The 24,790-nt window shown below is 39.7% G+C and overlaps 1 protein-coding gene across 1 annotated transcript; it reads right to left on the reverse strand.

The window, feature by feature from the left end:
• Positions 1 to 24: 24 nt before the first annotated feature.
• On the reverse strand, positions 25 to 8,905 carry neil3 (nei-like DNA glycosylase 3). Its single transcript, XM_085789073.1, has 10 exons — positions 8,681 to 8,905; positions 8,492 to 8,586; positions 6,906 to 7,040; positions 6,293 to 6,506; positions 5,236 to 5,310; positions 4,739 to 4,905; positions 2,861 to 3,024; positions 1,009 to 1,426; positions 519 to 699; positions 25 to 334 (listed from the first exon to the last, which is right to left on the reverse strand). Exons 1-10 carry the CDS (start codon positions 8,783 to 8,785, stop codon positions 152 to 154), a joined length of 1,737 nt encoding a protein of 578 aa, XP_085645199.1. The 5' UTR covers positions 8,786 to 8,905; the 3' UTR covers positions 25 to 151.
• Positions 8,906 to 24,790: the final 15,885 nt, after the last annotated feature.

The following is a 24,790-nucleotide window of genomic DNA, read 5'->3' on the forward strand; positions in this document are numbered from 1 at the left end:
TGGAAAGAGCTACAGATAATGTTTGATAGAAATACTCTGGTAAATGCATAGTTCAGGACAGACATCATTACCTGTTATATCTCTTCCTATGTGAACTTTTTATCCGAACACGTAGGCATCAGTGTTTCAAGTAGCAAACCGCTAAAGCACATTAACAACCAGGGAGGATGGATACCCCTGGTCCATTCTCTGCCCACTGGAAAAAGTCACACTGTTTACCCTTTTGAAAGCTGCAGGTGTAGAAGTTCCGGCCATTGTTGGGTCCAAGTTTCAGAACAGTCCTCATTAAACAGCGTTTACTATGGTGACAAAAAGGGAAGTGCAAGTCTGCCCACTGCAATAGAGAAAATAAGTTTTCTTTGAGTTAGTTGTGAAGTTTTTTTGGTGACGTAATTTGAATTGTGTAGAATTTGTGTTTTAATTAAAACTCAAGATACTTTGAAATACAATAACTCATGTTAAAGTTTGTTACTACTCTCTACTGTTCAATTTAGAAATGTTGTTTTTTCTATTTTCACCTCAAAGTAGTTACACTTGGTCTCTCTGGGGAGCGAGCAGGCATAGAACTGTCGTCCCTTATTCTCCCCGTCCTTCTGGACCACTCTGAGGACGGCTGGCCGACGATGGGATGCACAACAAGGGGCGCTGGGACTGGAGGAAACAGAGGAGCCGCTGCTTGTTGCTGCTGTTCTGTGGGAACTGACAGAGGAGAAGAGAAAAGAAGAACCCGTCTTATTAGCTTGAAATAAACTTGGGAAATAAAACATGGGAATACCTGTCACATCAACCCTTATTAGGGAGCAAACAACCACTCCTCAATGTGTGAATAATCATTGTATTTGCACGGTATCCCGCATTAGATATTAATCAAGCAGATCTTTTTTAACAATGTTGCATTAAAAATTCCACAGCCAGATGCTTTTTTATCCCTGTTATCTCCCTGAAGTTGCAAAAAACTTCTCTTATTATAAACTTATTCATGAATAGCTAAGCAAGAGACTCACTCACCCGGAGTTGGGGGTTCCATTTTGAGCATTGTTACTGGGAAAGGGACTGTGATCAATTCTCATTTTCTTGGATGGGTGACTGTAGGGGGCCAGTGATTCCCCATTGGAGAGCTGCGCACTTTGCTTCTGCCAGCCACCAGAGGCATAATTGGGGCTTGTTGTCCCTTGGCAGACGTTGTATTTATATAAACCTCGCTCTGCCGCCAAGGAATTCAAATGACTGCCGGCCGGGGAGAGTGGAGAGTTTACAGGCTTTGGCTTCTTGCTCAAGTCAGAGAAAACAAGAGTGGAAGTCCCGAAGGCTGACCTCCAGTTGACTTTGAGCTCCTCTTGTGGCTTCTTGAATGCAGTGCAAGGGTACTTAATCAAATCAGCGGTGAACGCCGGTGATGCCTCGGTGCAAGTATCATCTTTGTGGACTGTGGAGATGAAGAGAAACTCATTTCATGTTGAGCAGCTGCAGCTTATTTGGATGAACTGGCTGCTCGGGTAAAATTCAGGTTGTTGTTCGCTTGCTATAAAAATTTTCCAGTAAGCAGAAGACTGCTGCGCTGTGTCGTCAGAAAAAATAAATACGGTAAATGAAAGTCACATAATCCTTTGTGCTGATGATGCCCTTATGCAAAATACTGTGAAATGTATCCCCATTTAACACAACACTGAAACTTAGTAATGGTGGTGCAGCAGTCCCCTGGATGACTGCTATTAATTTGCCCTTGAGCAAGGCACTTAACCCCCAACTGTTTTAGTAGAGCTGCAGAGTGGCCATCTAATACATAACTGTAGAAATGCAAATCAGATTATTACTGAAAAAAGAAACTTTCATAAGAGAAACAAGCGTCCATTATTCATTCCCACATCTCCACAAAATGTTAAAGTTCATCTGAAAATGAAGCCATTGTCATTCATCACTCAAACTCATGTAAGGTCAAAAAAGCTGGTGAACTTTGCACAAAGTAGATCTAGTTGAATCCTAGATGCTTCAAAAAAAAAAGTGGGCTTTTACACATTTTACTGTTTTAAACCGAGTCAAAGGAGATTTTATTTGGCGTTTTATCACGTACCAACAAAAATTACCTGTTAGATTTCTACAAGTGATCTTCATTGATTTCAAATATGAAACATAAAATGCTTCTTCTAAGAGCTGTAAATGCAGCCAGATGCCTGAAATTGCAGGTTTCTGGTATCCTGTCCAAAGTGTGGTTTTGTTTGTAATGAGAACATCTGAACCAACTGCAGGAATCAATGCCAAAATAACAGGCCGACATATGATAGTCAGCAGTTTACACATGCTCGGGGAAGCTCAGCATAACCAAATGAACCATGGGCAAACTGTAGTCTGGAGTGATACTCATACGGCTTTTCAGCTGTTCAGTCAGCTATCATTTGAAAAACATCATTTGAAACGTGGGAGTATGATATGATATGATTTTTTTTTTTTTTTAACTGTACAACAGAAACAACTCAAAGCAAACCATCCAACTGTGCTTTGGCAGTTGCAACGGACAGACAGCAAAAGACATTTCTTTCAAACACTCGTTTGCTGCTGTCATAACGCATCTGAGGACGGTCAGAGCAAAATCGACGGCCAGTTGACAGACATGCTCATTACTTGCGTGGCAACACAAAGACGCCAACTGCGGAGGAAACAGCCTGCTTGACTGCAGTGTCACTTCAACGGCTTGGTGTTTGGTGCCTTGCTCAGAAGTACTTAAACATCGATGGCGAGCGGTATGTGGGATCACTCAGCTAAACAGCCAAACTGCGGCTACTATTATTTTATCTCTCGCTAACAAGGACGTTCTGTCGCCTCATTACTTTCAGTGACAGTGAAGCCTGAACATTTTACTCACCCTCAGGTCTTGGAGTGAGGCATGCATCACAAGATCTTGCTGCTGGCTGGTTGATGAGCGTGCAGAGCTGACAGGCCCAGTCCTCTTCTTCCTTCTTAGCCACATTATCATTGGCTCTCTCATTGTATACCCAGTTAGTCAGAGGGTTTCTGACTGGGAGCTTACTGGATGAAGAAAGAAACACAGAAGCAACAACATGGATTCAAATAAATCTTTGTTACTAAAACGTGCCTGCTAATGAATGAAACATGCGCGCTGGAGCAGACGTCGTTCTGCTGAGTTGAAACAGAACCATCACACACATCCATCAGTGAGGCAAGGCAAAATGCTTTGAACGGCTCCACGTTTCTGAGTATTTTGTTTATCACTGAGAGTAGACTCGATACAGAAAAATACCTCGCAGTGCAACACAATATTCATTCATTCAACAGCCCTGGAAGCACAAAGCCTCCAAAATGACTGAAGAGTCGATTCAACAACTCTTTGAAGCAGCTTAAACAAAAACTGAACATCATTACCAGAATCAATCACAGGACTGTTGTTCATTAGTGGTATCTAGGTGTACCTGGTAAAGGAGTGTATGCACTTCTTTATTTTCAAAATGAGTCTTCCAGTGGGAAATCAGGCACAATACTATTAACTATCACTTTTTAATTACTGTTTAGCACAGGAGCACTTCGAGAATTACTTATAAAGTGTAAGTGTATAAACTTAGATTTCTTGTATTACTTATATGACAAGCAACTAGCCCATGTTAAGTACATTAGCTTAGCTACAGAGAAACGGGTGTTCACCAGCAGCCTCATGGTTGAAGTGCACATCACATAACCACAACAGCCACAATTCAACTCCTGGCTTGGGGATCTGTGTTGCATGTCTCCCCCCTCCCTCTTCCCACGTGTTCTGTCACTCTCGATATAGACTATCAAAAAAGGCAAATAAATCTTTAAAATTATAATAACTACAACAAAAAAATCAACAACCATTATTATAATAACCTGAATATAGGAAATACGAGACAAATACAAAACTTGAACTTGGCAACATTTGCAGTTCAAGCAGAGGACGAAGATGTGTGGGACGACAATGTGTTTCACATAATTGCTCCGAGCACACACGTTAGTGCTCTGACACGAAGCTCCGCTATGTTTGACAAGACGGTAAATCTGCAGTGCCAACAGTCATGGAGGAGGGAGGAAGGAAAAAAACTTTCCTCACAGATTGCTTTATCAGCTGAGTAATGTGTTGTAAGGGCTTTAGGCTCTAACCCCTTGCAAAGCTTTGCTCAAACACAGCCCAGGAGGTGTTGAGCCTATGCCCTGTCTGGCAAACACAGCCTTATATGCGCATTAATTTCCCCCTCATAACACTTCCCACTCCCTGCCAAGCCCATCTGCCTGCAAAGATGGCCTCTCCAAATTTGAAGTTATTATTTACAACGCGTTAGAACTTTGTGCAGAGACGAGGTTTGGTGAAATGAAACCTGATTTTACTATGTTGTTTTTTGTATTATAGGGGAATTACATTTATAGCAACAAATGTAGAAAGAATTCAAATAAAACCTGCAAATTGTACGGTGACAGAGGGGTTTTAGTTTTTTCTCACATTTCCACTCAGAGAAAGCAGTTGGGCATATGTTCTTGTTCATAAAAACTTAAACATTAATGGCAGCCTGAAAACAGTTTTAGTATTCTAACAAATTGTGGTATGAAATATGAATTAATATTGTTGAGAAAAGGCACCATAATAAGTACTGCACTCTTTTATCCCACCTTAAATATTGTGTTATCTACACCACCCGTCTATGAAATCATCCTTACAGGAACACACGGTAATAGGTTTCCAGTCAAAGTGCCAATGGACTATGAGAATTTCTACCTGATGTCAACCCTGCTGGGATCTCCCTTCTGACAGCGCTCACAGAAGTAAGTCATCCTCCCGTTGTCTCCAAGACGACAGACTGTGATGACATGAAAGCACTGGCCGCACTGGGAACGCTTGTAGACTTTGTAATGTTTGTAGAGCGCAGAGCCAGATTTGCGACACTGATGGAGACAAGAAGGGCGCGCGAGAGTGAATAGAAAGATGAGGATAAAGAGAACAAGAGAAAACATTCAGTTGTTCTTACTTGTCTATTATGCATGGACAAAAAAGAATATTTGTTTTTTCTATTCTCCAGGCAGTGGAGCTCTGACTTCTGCTCTTCCTCCTCAGCAATGCACATTTCAAAATGAATCAATACTTGCAAGTCATACTGAATGAGACATCAGCTACATGCCTCAAAGTAAATGTGAGTATGCCTATAAATAAACACTAAATATACAGCTATACAACATCTACAATCAAAGTGTTTGCACTGATAACAAAAGTCTAACCTTATAGAACAGAAGAGTGAAGTCACGTGTCATTTTCACCATGTGGTGGATCTGTTCCTTTGTCAGCTGCTGAACCTGAGAGTGAAACAGCACAGTTAGTTCCAGCAAACAGAGAGTGAGTAAGTCTTATTTGTATAGCCCTTCATTTCAACACAGAGATGAAAAGCGCCTTACAGTCAGCAAATCAATAATACACAAGCGCACATAACCAATAAAACAACGAGACATGAAAAAAACTGGATTTAAAATGACGCAACAGAGAAAAATTACATCTATGATATTCCCAAGACTGGCAACCAGGGCAACAAGGACCCGATTTGGGCTTGTACTACGCAAAAAAAAAAAAACAGAAAAAAGGAAAACAATGCTTGTAGATTTTCCAGGACACCTAGGGGCTCAATAATGGCGGAGGAGCTCATATAATTCAGGAATCCCAGAAGAGAAAGGGGCCAAAAGTCCTAGATTGATGTTTTGGTCCACTGTGCTATATTCTTGTACCCTAGACCCCATCTCTAATACCTTCTAAGGGGAGCAGAGCAAAGCCCCTGGTAATAGTTGAGTAATAGAAGTATTCATGCTGCAAAATGTCGCCTGCGCTGGATAGGTCTGTGTTAAAAAAAAAAAAAAAATCATACTTTTATTCTCTGGTTCCCTTAATAAAAATATTCCCTGTGAGCAGAATGAGACATTGGACCTTTCACATTTAAAGTGACTTGATTTCTAGAACAGGACCGGAAAATATCTCATTTGATTCTTTTTTAAATAAATACATGTTATAAATCAGAGGGGAAAAAACATATTTGAGTCCTAATAAAAACTACAGTATATACATTCATAGAAAAAAAAATCATTTCCATTTCCATTTCCAAACTGCACCGAGGGAAACGCATATCTATGCCGCAATGCGCTTGTTTGTCTTTTCCCCATTTCACCAACCTCATTGCAATGCATCACACAATAATACAAGGGCTTAAACTTTTTTCTGTGAGAGATGTCTTGCATTTTTACCCCCTTTTTTCATTCCTCTGCTGAACACAATCCATCATCTTTTCCATACCTTCACGGCTGGGTGGAGGCCCGAGTCAAACAGGGCTTCGTTTTTAATGATGTTGCCGACTCCCGGCATGACGGCCTGGTCTAGGAGAACGTCACAGAGCATCCTGCTACTCTGGCTCCTCACCGCCTCCTCAGACTGGGAGAAGCTGAACTTAGGGGAGCACACATCCAGACTCTCCATCGCCCTCACCCTCTGCTCGCAGTCCTCTGTCAACCTGTAAGCACACAGTCCCATAGTTGAGGAAGAATTTCTAAAATTTATGGCTGCTGTTACGGCAAGCGTGCCACAAGGTCACCGGTGCATTTGTGAGGTTACGCATTTGAAAATTGTTTCTCTCATGTACTCTGCTTGAGTTTATTTGTTATGAGATGGAGCAGCGCAGGTGAAATTTTCAAACAGCTGAAATAAATGTGCGTCTGTCTGCTGAGCAGTACACCAGGACCTCACAGTCAATGAACAGGACAAATGTCGAGCCAAACAGGCAACGTTTTTCATGCAACAATAGCCACTGTCTTCAGACGCAGTCTAATGTAGGACATACTCCCTGTATGAGACTCATACCCCAAGGTGAACTTCTGTCACCTCAATCTATCTAGGCTGGTGTCCCCGTTACCTCATTTCCACAGTGCTGTCAAAGAAGCACACAATGTCGTTAGTCAGGTGTATTTCCAGCACTGGTATGGAGCCCGTCCTATCCTTCCTCTCGGCAGGGTTTATACGCATTGATCCATTCATTCCAAAGTGGACTCTAAAAGATGTGAGCACCATAGAAGAAACAAAGAAAGAAGAGACACATTTACTTTATAGATGGCATGTCGCAATCCAACAGTAGACAACTAAAGAACAGAAAAGTAGTGTGAGGTTGAAGGCTACGCTGTGTAATAGAAATGTCAAGAGGTTCATCCCCGCAGTGTGTAACTATCTATGTTCATGTGTGCTATTGAAGTACTACAGATTTTACTTTTTCACATCTATTCAGTTAGATGCACATGAAGCACTTTCATTTGCACACAAACCACTTTTACTGATCATATATAGTTTTATTCTGCTATTGAAGAGTCAATTCAATTAAATTTCATTCTACGTACCGCATGTACACTGTGCCCATGTGTACCCGAATGACAATAAAGTTTATCTACATCTACCGGTACATCAAAAAATATTGAGCACCGATTGATTTTTTTTTTCTGATTTAAGCAGTGCTATAACTTGGACTATTGGACTACTATAACTGGAAGTTAGGGTGGAATGATAAAACAATATCAATTTTAGGCAATTTCAAATTATATGTTTGTCATCTGGTGGAGATTATAATATAATACCATGTGATATTACTGCATTAAACCATTCTGGCCACTGTTGCATATAAATTGCTACACTGTACTGTATTTGTAAATAATTTATGTAACAGTCTGGTAGGTTAATAATATATTTGTAATTTGATCAAGTGGGCTAACCAAAAACAGATATTTCTGTTCAGCTATTTTGTTCATTACCAGGTTCTCAAATAATTTCCATAAAGGTGTAATACCATAATGTATATCAATAATGCCATTCACTATACCTCAGTGATTTTTTGTGGTAATATCAAGCTGCAACAAAAGATTACTGTCACTAAGAAATTATAAGTAAGTAATTCTTTGTTTCACAGCTATACAAACACTACAATTATTTGTTGATGGATTTCTTTCATGATTTTTCTTATAAAATGACTGATATAATTGATCAGTTATTGAAATAGCTTATTTTTTTTATAGATTGATGAAGTGACTCATAGAGTTAGTTTTCTGACTTCTGTGTTTTGTCTTGTTTTTCAAAGAGGGCGCCTCCACATTATGATAGATCTTTAAGTGTTAAAACAGAAAGAAAAAGTAGGATGTTACACAACCTGACGCGCCACAGACCCTTGTGTAACACCAGTGTTATGTTGTGTGTGTGTGTGTGTGTGTGTGTGTTTCCCTGCCCATAAACAGAAGGCGCGGAGGAGGGCGCTGCAGCTGCTCTCCTCTTCCCGCAGGAAATCACTGTTCGCGGGGACACACTTTGACGCAAGTCGCGGTCATTTAAAAAAGAAAAAAAAAGACACTCTAGCCTACTGACTGTTTAAACCGACCTGTTAGCATTCACTTAGCATTAGTTACCTGGAAAGCTAGTGACTGATAGCGGCTGCCCAGCCAGGTGTACAGCCAGTGTCCTTACCTTAACGCTTTTACACCAAAGTACATGAAGAGCTCCTTCCCCAGAGTCTGCACACCGGTGTATGCGCTGCCATGGAGACCAGTGAAGACGTTGTTCTAGATTAGAACGACACACAATGGTAGACGTTAACTTGACAACGGCTGAATGTGACATAACCATGGACATAACGTAAAACCTAACGTAACTTACCGTGGATTTCGTCAAACTGCCTCTGACCTCCTTCAGTTTCTGTCCTTTCTGGACTCTGGACCGGATTTTCTCACCGTTTAACGTGCAGCCAGGACCTTCAACCATCGTAAAGTTCAGCTCTTATCACTTATTTCGGGTTAAAAAATAAAAAAGAAGCGGGTCCCACTTCTCCAAGTAGTAGGGGGGCTGGTTTGTTGTCGTTTTGAGTCCCCGCCACAAAGTTTAATGTGACGCATGCGCAGAACCAGAGGAAGTGAGGCGTTAAAGACACATTACATTTTATCGTGGGTGGAAAAATGATCAATTACTTTCGGTCAAAAATGGTTCAAACGTGATTGAAAAGTAAGCAAATCATAATTTTGCGAAATTCTGTAGAAATATATCTTATGAATAAATGTTATATTAAAGTACAACATGCACTGTAGAACTGACATAGTGGAGAAATTAGAAATATCCTATTGTTGAAAATGATTATTTAGTTGGACACCAAAGAGAGACTAATCCCTTATCCAACAGTTTCTGTTTCATTTATCATACAACTGAATAGCCTAACCTAAAACTAATTCAATGAAACCATCTCTCATCCATTAGTAGCCTATGCTATACTCAGCCTACAATTTTAAGTAATACCTAAAACTGATTCAGTGAAAGCATCTACTCTCAGGTCTGCAATATTTCTTATTTTAGTAGACCTATCTTTTTTCAATCTTGCAGTCTTATTTTAAAGTAGGCTATAGCCTGAATCTGAATTCTTCAACAATAGCCATCACTTGTAATCTATGGGCAAAGAAAAACATTACAATAGGTGATTAAAGAATGTGTTTGTATACTGATTTTAATGTATGCCTGCCTGCATGATAAGCAGGTCTTGATTAGTCGCTCTTGATAAATGTTGAATATTTGCATTTCTGATTTGTTCCATGTCTGAATGTTGTGTAGGCCTACTGCATCAATAACAATGAGTAGCTATCCTATAGTGGTGAGGTAAAACTGTTTATTTGAGAGCATCTCATTTACAGGAACCATTACAATTATCAAAGACTAACTTTTTTTTCAAACTTTTTATTGTATTATCATTAGCATCCCACTCCAAAGGATGATCATGTCAGTGTCAATCAATAACAAATCATGTCAGGTTATTTAGGAGCATCATACAGAATGTAAAAAAGTGTAGTGTTATTAGGCTATAGTGTAAAGTGAGCCAGTGTTTTTAATACTAGTAGTTCTATTCATCATCCACTTGAGGGCGCTAATGTATTATTCTTGGGCATTCAACCTCCAGATCTGTGATGTAACTTGTAATGTTCCCTGACAGTGATAGATAGATAGATAGATAGATAGATAGATAGATAGATAGATAGATAGATAGATAGATAGATAGATAGATAGATAGATAGATAGATAGATAGATAGATAGATAGATAGATAGATAGATAGATAGATAGATAGATAGATAGATAGATAGAGTAGACAGTAAACACACACACACACACACACATACGTAACCTACATAATGTATTATATTTATATTTTATATCCTTTTTATACCCCCACTTCTTCATCCATTTAATCATCTTCCCATGGTTGAAATGAACTACCAGATGAAAGCCTTAAGGTCTCGTCCTACGACCTCCCATATCTCCACTGAATTCATTTAAGGGGCCCCATCTGGCTGAAAAAATTCAAAAGAATTATAATTTGCATTATTGTCAAAAGATTTTCTGCATGGCTTGCTTGCCTAATTGCAGCAACTTGTTTGCTCGGCAGCTTTGCCATCCAGAAACCCTTCTGTGGACCCAGATAAAAATAGATGGACTACACGGTCTCCAGCCAAATGTACAGCCATGCCCTCCTTCCCAAAAAAAAAAAAAAAGGCAACACTCAGCAATAAAATGTATTAAAATTTGAAGCTGCTCTCTCACATTGGCTCAAAGGGAAGTCGGGCACCTGAAGCTGGGTCTCACCCAAGGAATTAAGATGTAATTCAATCCAAGTTTCTAAAAAAAGAGAGAGAGACAGATTGTGCCCTCTTGCAGCCGAGGACCCATATCCTGGGATAAAAGTGAACATTTCCTCCTGTGTATCTGCAGAGTTCTGCTCACTCCACAGAATATAGCATATTAAAGATTAAGGGGCAACAAGTCCACGCCATTTCTTCTGGTGAGGCTCAAATATTTCAGATTCACTTTGAATGGTTCTTTGTCAGCACAGACAAAAAGACAAAAAAAAACATGACACAAACTTGAAAAATCAGAAAATAAAGGCATCAGCTAGAGGTTTGTCAAACTGTATCAAAGCACTGTCTTTTATTCACTTAGACAGAAACGTCCAGGAAGAAAAAAGCACAAATCTGTTTAAAAATAGGCTACAATGCATTTTCATGTGTGTATTGCACTCTGTGAAGTTCGATACAGTGCTTGCACCCTTGGGCAGAACAGCGGGTGATAACATTTGAAGGTTGCATGGAAATGCACAGTAAATAATAAGCACAAACAAATGTAATCCACTGTATTCCAGTCCATTGAGTTTACCTGATCTGCAGCTATAAACACACTGTTTGCCATGTTTTCCGAGCGTAAACAAGCCTCAGTAGCTAATTTGTCCTGTGATATTTTTACCCCCCCATCAATTCTACATCTCTCCCTCTCATAGAGCATGTGTTGTTTTCTCTGCTTTGCTTTGTTCACCAGTTTGAACCATGAAACTTTTAGCTGTTGATATGCCCCGACACCAGCCCCCGCCAAGAAAAACTCTTGTTTTGCTGCAAGATCAAGACAGTGACATCTGCTTTGACTAAGTTAAAGAAAGGGCATACTGTAGGCTCTTAAACAACTTTAAAGGGATTTTTTTTTTTCTGTGTGAAACCTCCGAGACTAAACTCAACCACAGGCTCAATGGAGCGAGCAGTGCAGGGCTTGCAGTTTGTCAGCTAAAATATAAAAACTGCAGCTACAAGAGTTCAGTATCCCAGGATCTAGATGATCATCCAGGCGTGGCCGGCAAACTGATAAGCACTGGGGGAGAAAGTGTCAAGGTGTGTCAAGATAAATGCAGCGTGATTTCAGGTGTGGCACATGGAGAAAGAAGCCAAAAATGGATCCTCAGAATGTGGATTTGGATAACTTCCCTTTTGTACGTGTACAAACAGACATATGTACATAAGAGAGTGTGTGTGTGTGTGTGTGTGTGTGTGTGTGTGTGTGTGTGTGTGTGTGTGTGTGTGTGTGTGTGTGTGTGTGTGTGTATGTCTGTGCAGGAATGCTTGAGTGTCAGTGATGTGCACACACTCTCATACTTTTGCTTTTCCATCTGCCTGTTAAACTTTGCTGCTACGTCATTTAAATGCTGGAATCCACAATAGTGTGAGTGTGCATGTGTGTGCGGTTGTATGTGTGTGTGAATCACATATGTTTATATAATATCCAGCTATTTTATGAGTACAGAAGTAAAGGAAATCTGCCCATAAAACACTTTATGAGCAAACTGTTTTTGCATCTTACAAGACACTGAATGGACCCCTTGATGCTCGTGGTGCACATGTTTTCATGCCTATTTCCATTTTCCATCATAACCTACAAAAACAGTGTAAGTTTGGGTTTAATTTTATTGGTTATCATTTCCTTAAAAGAAATTATTATTGTTAAGGCTCAAAAAAACAATATCCAGTTTGAACCCACATCATCTAGACATTTCTTCACGGTAATAAATTACTTTTACTACACATAGGTACCAATTTCCTCCTAATCAGCTTCCCCATTTGACCGTGTGCTTTCTGTAATGGATTCGAAGTACTACAAAATCACATCTGGTAATCATTCAGAGTGGAACAACTCTGCTACTGCCCGCCACTTTAAAAGTGATCTTGAGCACAGTAAAAATATATTTGTGTTGGGAAAATATAAACCTGACATACCTGAAGAGTGAGAGCTGGTGGGAACCTAGTGCCTTGCTGAAGGATGTCCAGGTGAACTTCTGTCATTGTTTACTCTGAAACTAACCATGATCACAGACAAAAGCCACTTTTAGACCATAAAGGTTTTAGATATAGGCTGTGCATGGATTAAAGTGTGTCCAGCTTGCACAGCAGCTCCGCTCTACAAATGTAATCGAACCATTAAGAGAGTCCTCATTGATCAAGTGAATTGACTCAAGACCTGAAGAAATCCTCTAACTGTGCTAATAGTCTTCTCTTAGTTCTACTAATGAGTTCATAATTGTTAAACAAATAGTTATACTTCTGGGGATAGCAGTTGGAGTGCAGCCGTTAATGATATAGCCTGCTCCATCTTTCTTTCTTTTTTGTGTCATTGTCGTGTGAGCTACTACACTAATATGAATTTCCCTCCTCGGGATGAATAAAGTATTCTCTACTCTACTCTACTCTACTCTACTCTATATAAATGTATGTGAACGCGTCTTTCTGCATCCAACTGTGGACACATGGGTAATACATACGTTATTCATGTGGGTGTTTGTATTCATTGGCTGTTTGTGTGTAAATATATATATATGTGGGATGTGCTGAGGATTTTAAAACACACATGGTGATTTAACTGCAGTTCTGCTAGTCTTTTTGATTGATGAATCATGAGGTCTGAAATTAAAGATTTCATTCATTATTTGAGAATCAAGAGCCAATTTAGCCACTGAGAAATGGAGCATAAAGCAATGACCTATATTGACTTGCAGTGCATAATTAATTAGGTTTAAGTCTATGAGAAGTGTTAAGTCAACTGTGATTTATACACTTATAAGGTATTTTCTGTAAAAATGCATAGGGGGTGGGGTCTTAAAACCTACATAACCTTAATTTAAAGGATGCAAATATTACTTTTGAGTGTAAAGATTTGCCCAGATTGAATAGAATATGTTTTTATTAATTGTGTATATTATATTGAAAGAGTAACATATGAATATATTTCCAAATTAGCCACAATATTAAGATGTGCTGATATGACATCTGAGGCAAAATAGGCCTGTGGGCTATTCTTCAGACAGAATGGTGTTTATGTTTTTCTCTGGGAAAGTTTTATTGTATAAAACTGCATGTGAAGCAAAAATGACAGTTGTTCCTTTGGTGGAGAGAAGCTTAACTGCAGATGGAGATGCGTTGCTATGCAACTGGGATTTCAAAAGTACTTGCAGCGCCAGGGTCACATTTCAGTGTCTGTCTCCACCAGCTTGGCAGGAACTGATGACTGCTAATAATGCTATTTTTAAAGCATCTCATTTGCAGCTCTCCAAATGTGAATATTCTATAGCATGTGAGATGTGGCAGGGCGGTTACTGCTCCTGAATAATATTCAAAGATTATTTCCTCCTTTCGCCCCTGGTCATATTTCAGTCATATGTCATCATTATTTCATGGACACACACTGTAGTGGCACTGCACACTTTCATATGTCCATTCCTACCAATAATGCTGTAAATCCGCAATATTGTTACTGAATATAAACATGTAATACTGAATATGGTGAAAATGAAAACAAACAAACAATAACTTTCACTTCCAAATGTCATATTATTGACTCATCAAGTTAGTGGAATTTTTTTTCCATCCTGCAAAAACTCTGATGTGTACAAGAGGTCAACTGCACCCACAGCCCAGCTCCTTCTCCACAACCTGTAGAGAAGTATTAAACCCTAACTGTATGGAGACAACCTTAAGATGCCTGCAACTTACTTCATAGAATATATATTCTTCTTTCTTTCTTTTTCTTTTTTTCTTTTTTTTGATGCAAGTAAAAAAAAAAAAAACCCAAAACAATCAATGTCAATATTGAAGAACTATTCTGTTCTGTGAGGTATTTGATGTATGGAAAGAAAAATCCTGTAGAATAATGGCAAACAATGGCATGATAATATTTAATCAATCTAATTTTTTATCTTAAAAAAAAGAAGAAACACTAAGATTAAATAAAAGAAAAGACTGACTTGTTACAGTAAGATGGTCATTCTGCAGGGAGCTGTTCCCTCAGTCTGCCACAGCCCAGTTCACTACATCAAACCACATCCCGGCACTCAAGTCACGCACAGCACCTTTCAGAGAGGGAGGCCTACTGGGATATAGAGAGGTCAGCTGCAACAGGGCAGACCAAGCCTGTGAAGTCATGTACTGAGTCAACCATGGAATGACCGGGAAAACAGGAAACAACTAACACTGTTTCTATAGTGTGAAGTCAGTCACTGCAGCAAAACAACACACACACATCACAGAAACATTCACAGACCTGTGCCAGAGGCAGTCAAGGGGGGCAAAATGCTGCCAGGGAGGCTATAACAGCAGATATGCAGGCACCCTGGAGCTCTGTCAATAGCAAGACATAAAAGCCAAGTAAGTGTCTGGCGTTTGACATGTTAGTGATGAATCCATTCACAACAAAATGGCTGCAAAGGAGGAAAAAAAAACCACAACTTACTGTGAACATATTTCTCCTCTAGGTGGCAGTATTCCCTTATTGATCAGTGACGCTCTCTGCTGAGAGAAATTGGACGAAACCACTCATTTCCTCCTCATCCCTCTCACCAGGCTGCGCTTGTCACTGGGATAAGTGCTGTAACATCAGGCATCACAATAACTGCATTAGTTTGAATCCAGACATGCAGCTCTTTGAGTTCAACCACGTGCTGCTGCTGTCAGAAGAAAATCTTAATTGTCAGTTGACATCATTACTGCCATCTCTATTGCCCCCATGTAGCGCGTAGCCCACTGTTAGGCTAATTTGATAATGACGTATTTAATTAGATGTAACTGATGGCACTCGCAGTAAAGGACATGAAGCTGTCGCACTGATGTTATCAGAAAGACTGATCTATAATCAGGGTATAAACCCAAACAGCTGCTCTGGTGAGGTATCATTAAGCAGAGGTCAGAGGTCATGTTTTGTAGTTGACCTTGACCTCTGACCTGCAGCTGAGCAAAAATAAAACAATATCTTATTACTATTCTTTGTGCAGAGAGAGTGGGGCTGGTTTTAGACAACAGGTGTGAACCGCATGAAATTGAATTAACTGAACATTTCTCAAGGCAGTAGAGATGATTGTTGGAATTTCAATACTGGCAACCCAGTGTTTGAATTAATTTCTGTGTATTTGGACAGCTCCTGTCCAAAGTGCTCATCACAGAGCAGCGTGTAATCACCACTTACTTTATCTTGGACTTGCACATTGTTAGCACTCAATAACTGGACATGCTTCAAGCAGCACAGAAGCAGATTTACAATGTCTTCTGTTTTCAACCTGCAACGTTCAAACTTGTTTCTGGTTCATCTCCAGATACTTCACTGTGTAATTTTCTATCTTCAGTGTGTGGAAGCTGATTTCAGTTTCTTGGGGTTGAATCTGAAAATCATACCCTGTACTCATCATAAATAGAATAGATTGATTGATTCATTTGCAGAGCTCAGACATAGGCATAACTCTCTATTTATGACTAAGTGAGATCTTAATAAAACAGAAGATAAGCCAGTATCTCAATTTGCTTCTTAAAATATTTAAAATGTTCAATTAAAGTTTGAAAAAACTGCTCTGCATTGGTAGAGCTCAGGTCAGTGGTTTGAAGCGATTTGTAGAGCAGGAAGTGAAGACTTGAACTGCTCCTGTTTGTCATTCAGTTGGACCAGTTCATACAAAGAGGAGGCTGACAATGCATTTGATATCAATTTGATTACAGTATTGTGCATATTTGATGGTTTTTCTTTGTAGTTATCATCAGAGATGCACAATTCTCTGGATCATCATTCCATGCGGTCTGTGGTTCCCAGGTACTCTTTGAAAGATTTTCTTTTTGAAGTGGATTCTACAAACGAAATGTTCTAGAGGAATTTAGTGAATATTTTCAGCTTTCCCTAAACTCTAACTCTGACTGACAGTCATTCTGAGTAAGTGTTTTCCATTTTGTGTTATTACCCTGACTGAATATCTACTGATTAGCACCTGATGACAGAGGCTTTAATTCTCAGCTCTGGGTCATACAACAACCCTGGTGCCATCCACAGTGTGTCTCTAAACAAAACTGCTGTTGTTCATTGCATAGCAGTTTTCAGACTTAAGCCAAAAGACCATTTGTTGGCTTTTTGTTCAGGTTGATTTGAGATTTGGCATCATCCAGACTTACATCAGACTCACCCACTTTCATTCACAGCCACATGAGTCACTGGCTGAATAACCTCCCACCCAATGATATCCTTGTACATCTTTCATGTCATTTTATTTGTCTGTTTAGCACAAGGATGACTCAATGCAGCCAGTATCTTGGCAAACCTGCCTAAGGCTTCAAACCTTTGAGGTAAAAAACAAAAAACAAAAAAAAAACTGCAGGCATTAAGCTGGAACATTGATTTCCACAACTGCATTTCTTTGTCAGCAGTGCTCAGTAGAAAACTCTGTTTTGCTGTTTATTAAAAAACAATAACAACAAGTACAACAACAATAACAACAACCCTGGCCTAATACGTCTTCACCTCTACAAGAAATAAATTGTAGTGGGCACTGTTTTGACACTATACTGAGAAAGGCAATGAACCTTTTTCAGTTTTTCTTTTATGAATCAATACTTACTGAAAATTATGAGGCAAGATACTATGATTTTACCCTCTCAAGTAACTTTAAAGACCCACTCCCGTGAAAATCGTGTTTTTTGAGCTTTTCACATGTTCCTGTGGCATTTTTCTTGTGTTAGAGCACTTATCAGCAGAGAAGGAAGTGCAAAATTGCATTTCAGAGTTTTTCTGCCTTCAAACTGCTGTGAACCAATGGCAGACTCAAACTGGCAGTTTCAGGAAGACTGGAGTTGAGGGTGTCACAGCTCCAGGGGAGGGCACTAGTGCTACAAGCTCCCGCCCCGCTCTGCATCTGGCTCAGAGGTGAAAGCCTTCACAGCTCGGTGTAGCTGTCAAGGTATAATAGGTATAGCTCACCTGGTAGAGCAGCTTGCACTGTGAGCAAGGACTATGCACCAGTCTGGGATCGAATCCCAGTGTGGAGTTTTACGTTAAACGCGCTGAATCTGTAATTGTACAATGTCCAGCTGTCAGCAAGCGGGGGGGTGGGGTGCGAGGAGGTGGCTGGGCGGGTGCAGAGCAGCGCAGTCTCCGCCCACCCCCCAGAGGTGCATTGCTAATGTGCATGGCTAATGAGCTGGTTTTAAAATGGCCGAAAAGGGTCGCGGGAGTGGGACTTTAAAGTTATTCTCTACTCTCACAGTTTTCAAACTTCCTAATCTATTCCCTTTTTCATATTTTCTTTATTGATAATTTTTAGATGGCAGATTTAAACTTATCACACAAAAAAAGACAAACGCTGAGCATCTGCATGAAAACATTTAACTGAATATTAAATGGTTGGCTAATGCATGAACTTAACAAAGAAACACTTAATAGCTACATGAGGAATGTTCTACTTGATGAAATGAGTTGCCAAAGGCTTTTCCACAGTATCTCTGTGAAATACACATCAGTTAATTCTGCAATGTTAGGAAATTCATTTTTAGCTACTCCAGCAGCGCGGCTCTGGGAATGGCAATGGTGATTGATTATTCGATCCACTTCGGTTCAGAGTGAAATATGAAATATCTCAACAGAAGAGAGGAAATATATATTTCAGTTAAATTTGGCACAGAGCTTCATGCTCCTCTTGGGATTAAGTGGAGCAAAGCTGTTGATCCCCTCACTTTTCATCTGGCTTTGGTTTCTATGTCTTTCTATGGTCAGTGCAAATGTTAACATGCCAGCCTATGATGATGGTGAAAACACCAGCATGTAAGTGATGTAAAAGGGTTAGTGCAAATAAATAGCAAATTTGACTAGCCTATTTGGCCTTTAAGCTAATCTTAGGTGATGATGTTGGTAAACTCATTACTTGCTAGAAAAAAATAAGAAAAGTGAGGCTACTGACTCTTAATCTTGGTTTCTCTGATGCTGATGAGGTTTAGTAAATAAAGGGAAAATATGACTTTTTAGCTTTGCTATAGCTATTAGCAAATGTTAGCACTCTTAGATAATGGTGAAGATAAACATAACTTGCTAAACATCAGCATAGCATTGGCATTTTGAATGGGAGCGTATGTTCCCCGATTGGCCAACAGCAGAGAACAAAAGGGTCCTGTTCCCCAGTTGCTGGTCGATGGACTCTCTCTGCTTATCTGGACTCTCTCTATCTGGCCTGTCTAGCCTACCTGGTCTTTTTACAAAACTTAACCAACTCCTTTATTCATTGCCAAAACCCAACCAATGGGACAATTTCACTTCTCACACAAAGTCACAAGTCAACTTTTCACTCAAAAATACAGTAGGAACATAGTAGCCTAGAAATCTAGACGCACCCTAGCGGCAGCAAGCGAGTCATAGGAACTTTTTGAGTCTCGAACACCGTTTGTGTTCACCAATCCCAGCGTTCTATCTGTTTAGAGAGTCGTTGGGCGGGCTTAACGCGATGGCGACATACTTGCAACGGTGAAAAACATGACAAGATGGCTTTGGCAAAGGAATCGTTTGAATCGGTGTTGGCATCAACTTTGAAAGAATTTAACTTGTCATTTTCTTTAAAAGTTGAGCAAGAAACTGTACTGAAGTCATTCATTTCGAAGAAGGATGTATTTGGTGTTTTGCCGACGGGATATGGGAAAAGTTTAATCTACCAGCTTGCTCCGCTCTGACTACGTCATCCTGCTCTTTGCTCTGATTGGTCGTAGTGCTACCCTATTGCGTGCAGAGGCAGTTTGAAAGACAGCCTTCATCCCGCCCCCTGGATTGAGCCGAGGTCTTCCGGTCGTTGCCAGACTAGACATTTTAATGATATGATGATATAGTCTGGCTTGTCCGGTTACGAACATACTGTTAGACCCCTTTAAAAAAAAAAGGGTCCTATGTTCCCTGGTCACATAGCCTACAAAGTGGGGATTGGGGAACATAGGGATGACCCCTTTTGAATGTGTTAGCATGCTACTATTAACATGTAGCTCACAGCACTCATTAATATAAGTGTCTCTTGTCTGATGTTGACATTTCTCTGATGTTGATTAGGGTAGAATTTGCACATGTGAGTTTATGATGTGCAATACTCATGTAAATAATGTATGTGAGGAAAAATGTAGCAAGGTAAGCCTTCCACATACTGTCACATTCATACAAATAATAAAACACATACAAAGACACACTAATGTGGATGGCAATCATGCATGGCTATTACGGTGGTATTTCATATTAAGTGAAATATGATTACTGGCTGACAACAGTAATACATCAACAAAATCAGTCGTGACTCAATTAGTGCGACAGGTAGTCTACACCTACCATTTGCCACATGCCTGTTTGTGTGTCTCCCTTTCTCCCTCTCTCACTTATTCATCTCAGAGATAATCACACACCCACACATACAGTACACACAACTGAAGCGCACGACCATTAATGTGCCCGGTGCATAGATTTCCACAGCTAATCCTTTGATCTGAGGCCTTGGTTTTTGGGGAGCTGCTGTGCTCTCGAACGCCTCAGGCTGCATTTGAGTTCTATTATTTATCGCTGAGTGTCACGGGGCCCAGAAGAGAAGGAAAGATGAGGGGAAAACAAGGCTCATCTTCTGTTATTCTTTGATACACCTCTTCAGACAACAGAGAGTGCTCAGTGTCAATGCGAGTTTTAATTGGTCCGTTTCAGGAAGTGTCAATGCAGTGGCGCTCCAACCTGTCTCATTGTCCATTGTTTTCATACTTCACATGAAAGGAAATAATAACCATTATGCTTGAGTTATGAAGTCTGCTTGGTAGCTTCAAAGTCTACAACTGCTCCTTGTTGAAGTGTAACAAATGGTGCCATAACCTTGTATTATGATGACTTTTTGGACCCTTAAGTGGCCCATTGTTTGGGTCTAATTGACCCTGGATATTAAGGTTAGGTGCCCAGCCTTTGTGCACATGTTGCATTCACTGGTCTGTGAATCACGTTGTGCAGGTTTATTTTGCTATTTTGCCTGTGTCTTACATTTGTACCATTGTTTATGGCTTGTATAGTGAACCTGTGTCTTTTAGCATTGATTTGTCACATGATCCATCTATTTATACTACCTGCCAGCTATGCCTGGCACACCCTGAAGAAGACTTGTTTGTTCGTTTCAATAAAGGATTTTTATATTGTTTCACATCAGAGTGCCTCGGCTGCCTCTTTGACTGTTTTCCCACCAGCCATTTGTGCTTCTCCTACAGTGACCATGGACATTATTGGGGTTTTAGCACTACAAAAATAAAGAAAATACATAAAATCCGTTGCTTATCTCAATTCAATTAATATTTGAAATGAAGATCACATTTAACATTAAAAGTTTCATCCATTTGTATGATAAAGTCGAGCCAACTGGTGATGTGCATGGCAGTTAACCCTAAGTCAGATAATTAATTTCTGATCAATGTTTTGATTCAATTAATTTTTTGCAAAAAAGCTGTTTTCATTCCACTTGATGCACTGTGGCTGCTTTCCACTGCTTTCTATCTCTGATAATAACAGCCAAGATGGAGGCATTGTGCAACACTCCTGTGTAATCAATATTTATTTCACGTTGTCTTTAATGTCTCTTTTAAGTTTCAGTGGATCTTTGTATCCACATTGTATAGACTGCTTCACACGCTCATGTATTTTAGACCACTGTGTTATGTGATACACCATTGAGTGAGTGGGATTAGCCTCAGCTCCGTGGGACTCTTCAAAGGATAAATGCAAGCTGTTATCCTGTGTAAAGGTGGGGCAAAGAACTTCAGTGCTGAGGTGCTGTTCAACCACTGCTCTGATCACCACACCCAGGTCAGTCTTTCTTTCACTGAAGCTTTTACTGCAAATATACACTAACAATGGTTAAAGATTAAGATTGAGATATAACAAAAATAAGACAGAATCAGTTTGAAATGAAGACAAAAGTGTAATTCACTTGCACACATGGCCAGTTGTGAGTATCCAGATGCATCCAGACGTAATTATTCTCCACTGTCTGCAGTAGTAATGACTTAGGTTAAGAGAGTAAACATGTCCTGTGGTGTGCTGACAAAGACAAATGACATACTCCTTCTGTGACCCTTAATCCCTACACTTTTTCTTGTGCATCCAGCTGAGCTGAGAGATAGTTGCACTTTTTCGATCTTGAGCTTAAAATTTTTCTCGCTCTGAGCAAGAGATGGAGAAGGAGAAGCAGGGGCGACGACATGGGGAGAAAGGATGCTGTAATTATCTAATTGGCCACTTGTGGTCTTCCCTCTGTGGGAATGGCCTTGTAACGGCTCCGTAATGGGCTCTGTTTCACACAGGTGCTTTCCCAGTGTGACTCCAGCCGTCAAGACAGATGGAGGAACTTTATCTTCGTCTTCCTCCCACAGTCATTTGCAGTTTGTACTTTTTATTTCTAATTTGATGATGGCGTCCCTCACCATGTTGCCTCTGTCTTCGCATTACATTATCACATCTTTCTTTCCTCCTCTCCCATTTAAATGAAAATACTTCATCTGGAGGTTTTCATTTTACTGTAGCCTGTATATTGAAACTAAATTGTTTCAATTTAACATACTTAGGTCATTTTATAGTTATTCAAGATGATTGCCTTTGACCGCCTTAGTGTTTGAAAGACAGTTCATTATGAGAAAGCTATAAATAACCTTGCAACCTTTATGTCAGAGTAAAATCGCTGGCAATTACATGTCAGTGCAGGTTTTTATGTTTGGACATTGTGTTCCCAATCTGGGTGATTTCAATCCATTTCTCACCACAGCTGGAAAAGCATGAGATACAGAAAACAAAATGCATTACATAATGGGGACAAATTGGAGTTTAGTTTTGAGATGTTTGAGGCTGCACAAGTGGAAAAATGCATTTGGTTGAAATAAATATCACTGTGATGTGGAGCCAATAAAACTAAAATCTCCAATCATCTGTGTTCACAGTTGTCAGAGAATTTACAGTAGAAGTTGCCAGTCTGAGATGTTCTACAGTGAAATAATCAAGTTGAAAATGATAAACAACATCATGACCTCTTCCTCCTGCAGCAATCTAAAGCCAAACGTTTACATTAGTTGCCACAGTGGTAGTGAGGATTAAAAAAAAAAAGCTGTTGCAAAAATATTTCATCCATCCTAAAATTTGGTGTATGATGAGCATTTTAGCATCAGATTGAAAGTGTAATTAGTTGAAGGGAATATTTAGTTTATTTGACAGGGTAAATGGTCAGACAACGAGGCAAATTTAACCCAGTTATTTCTGCTACTTGTTTGGAAGTAAAAATGAAACCGAATGCACTACTGTACTGTAAGTAGAGCTGATGTAGTTAAAATGATGCAGCATCCCGAGCACATTTGAACCATCAATCCACCTTCATATCGAGAACCTCTGAGAGAGCATGATTACAAAGAGAAGGAGAAGGTGTGGGTGGAATTCATCTTCTGACCAGACAGCAGGGTCTTTAACAAGGCTTGAAATATCTCCAGGCAGTTAAATGGACAGATTTTCCAGGTCTCAAAACTCACCCAGAGGCACAATAGTGTATAATACCAGAGCCAAGTGCAGGAGGAGAAAAAAATAAAAACACCCTCATATTATGAACTAAATTTGAAGCATGATGTCATTATCTCTATGCAATTGCCTCATATCAAAAGAAAAAAAAAATACTTTCACAAATAAAAGGAAAATGGCAAGTCAGAGATAGGGACCAAATGAATTTTGGGGTCGTCCGTCATAGTAAAAACTTCAAAAACAGATTGTTTTGTGTGACAAGTGGCTGTCAGTGAGGTGTTTCAATCAGCCAGCAGACAGCAGACATAGCTACCGAATTTCAGACACAAAAATATGCACCCCTGGCCTCGACTAGACATTTAACAGTCACTGCAAAAAGAGCAACTATCCAGTTAATGAAGTGGAAATGGTCTCTAAATGACCATTTCCACATTTCCAAATGTGATTCTTTTATTTTATTTTCTCTAGATCTTTTTAGACACAATACACCTACATATTATATATACTGATAATACACTCTTAAGCATGCTGCTGATAAATTGTAGCAAGCAAATCTCTTCTCAAGGCACTGTGGGATTTCAGGCACCACAGGACTGACCATAAAATTAAAGAAGTACTAGAGATATATGTTTTTATGGAGAACATAAATTGCTGGAGAAAGTTGTAGGTTGTTTATTTATAAATTGTTTGCTAACAAGCAAGCCTTTAGTCTCAGGATGTAAGCACCACCTTGGGCATATTTGTGTCTTTTATGTAACTGTGGTGCCACTAAAATCTGACTGCTTTTTGAACCTTTTAATGAAACACTGCGTAAGAGCGTCATATAAAATGGATGAATGTGCGTATCTCTGTTTTTAATTGCCTTTTAACAGAACAGAGTGACTCCATGTTCATCTAGAGTGTCTTAAATTAAATGTCTGACTTGTGTTTGTGCAGCTCGCTGTGCAGGAAGGTTTCACTGAAGAGAGACTTCAGCTCCGCGAGCTCAGCTGGCAGTGCTGTTGCCTGGCAACCGGTTGTATAGTCTCCGACCATGAGCTGCAGCCTCGAAAAATATGAACCCACTCTTTTTTAAATGACCAAACTGGGAGTTTCCTGTCTGCCAAGCCGGCGTTCAAGAAGTGTCCCTGTAGCTGTGTGGACTGTTTCATTTGACTCGCTTCCATGAGTCGTGTCATATCCATAAACATAATATTCAGTAATTTACTCAAAATATAAAATCGGTTAATGATTTTTGGCAACACCCATGTTATTTTCACTCACACTGGTTTCTTGGCATTTCACCCCCTTACATCAGTCCCTTCATATTTAGTGACACAGTAACTTCTCGTGCCAACATCCAGCATTTAAATCGGTCACCAGATTTTGTAATGTTTCACATTACTTCATCTTTTTTTTGGACTGCAACAGTGGAGTCAGCCATATAAATACTGTACTTCTGTCACCCACAGACTGACCGAGTGACCGAGTGTCTGCGATGATGCTTTTATCCAATGCGATGAATAAATGAGGGACGTCACTACAGCTTTAGATCAGTTGGACTCAGCAGAGTAAAATACTGAGGATGACATGAAAACTTATTTTGCACAAACACACGCTTTTTGTTGCTAGGTCAACTGACTTTTCA

The sequence above is a fragment of the Trachurus japonicus genome, chromosome 10 (genome assembly GCF_045865225.1).
Source record: "Trachurus japonicus isolate A0001 chromosome 10, Traja_1.0".
In the NCBI taxonomy this organism is placed as follows: Eukaryota; Metazoa; Chordata; class Actinopteri; order Carangiformes; family Carangidae; genus Trachurus; species Trachurus japonicus.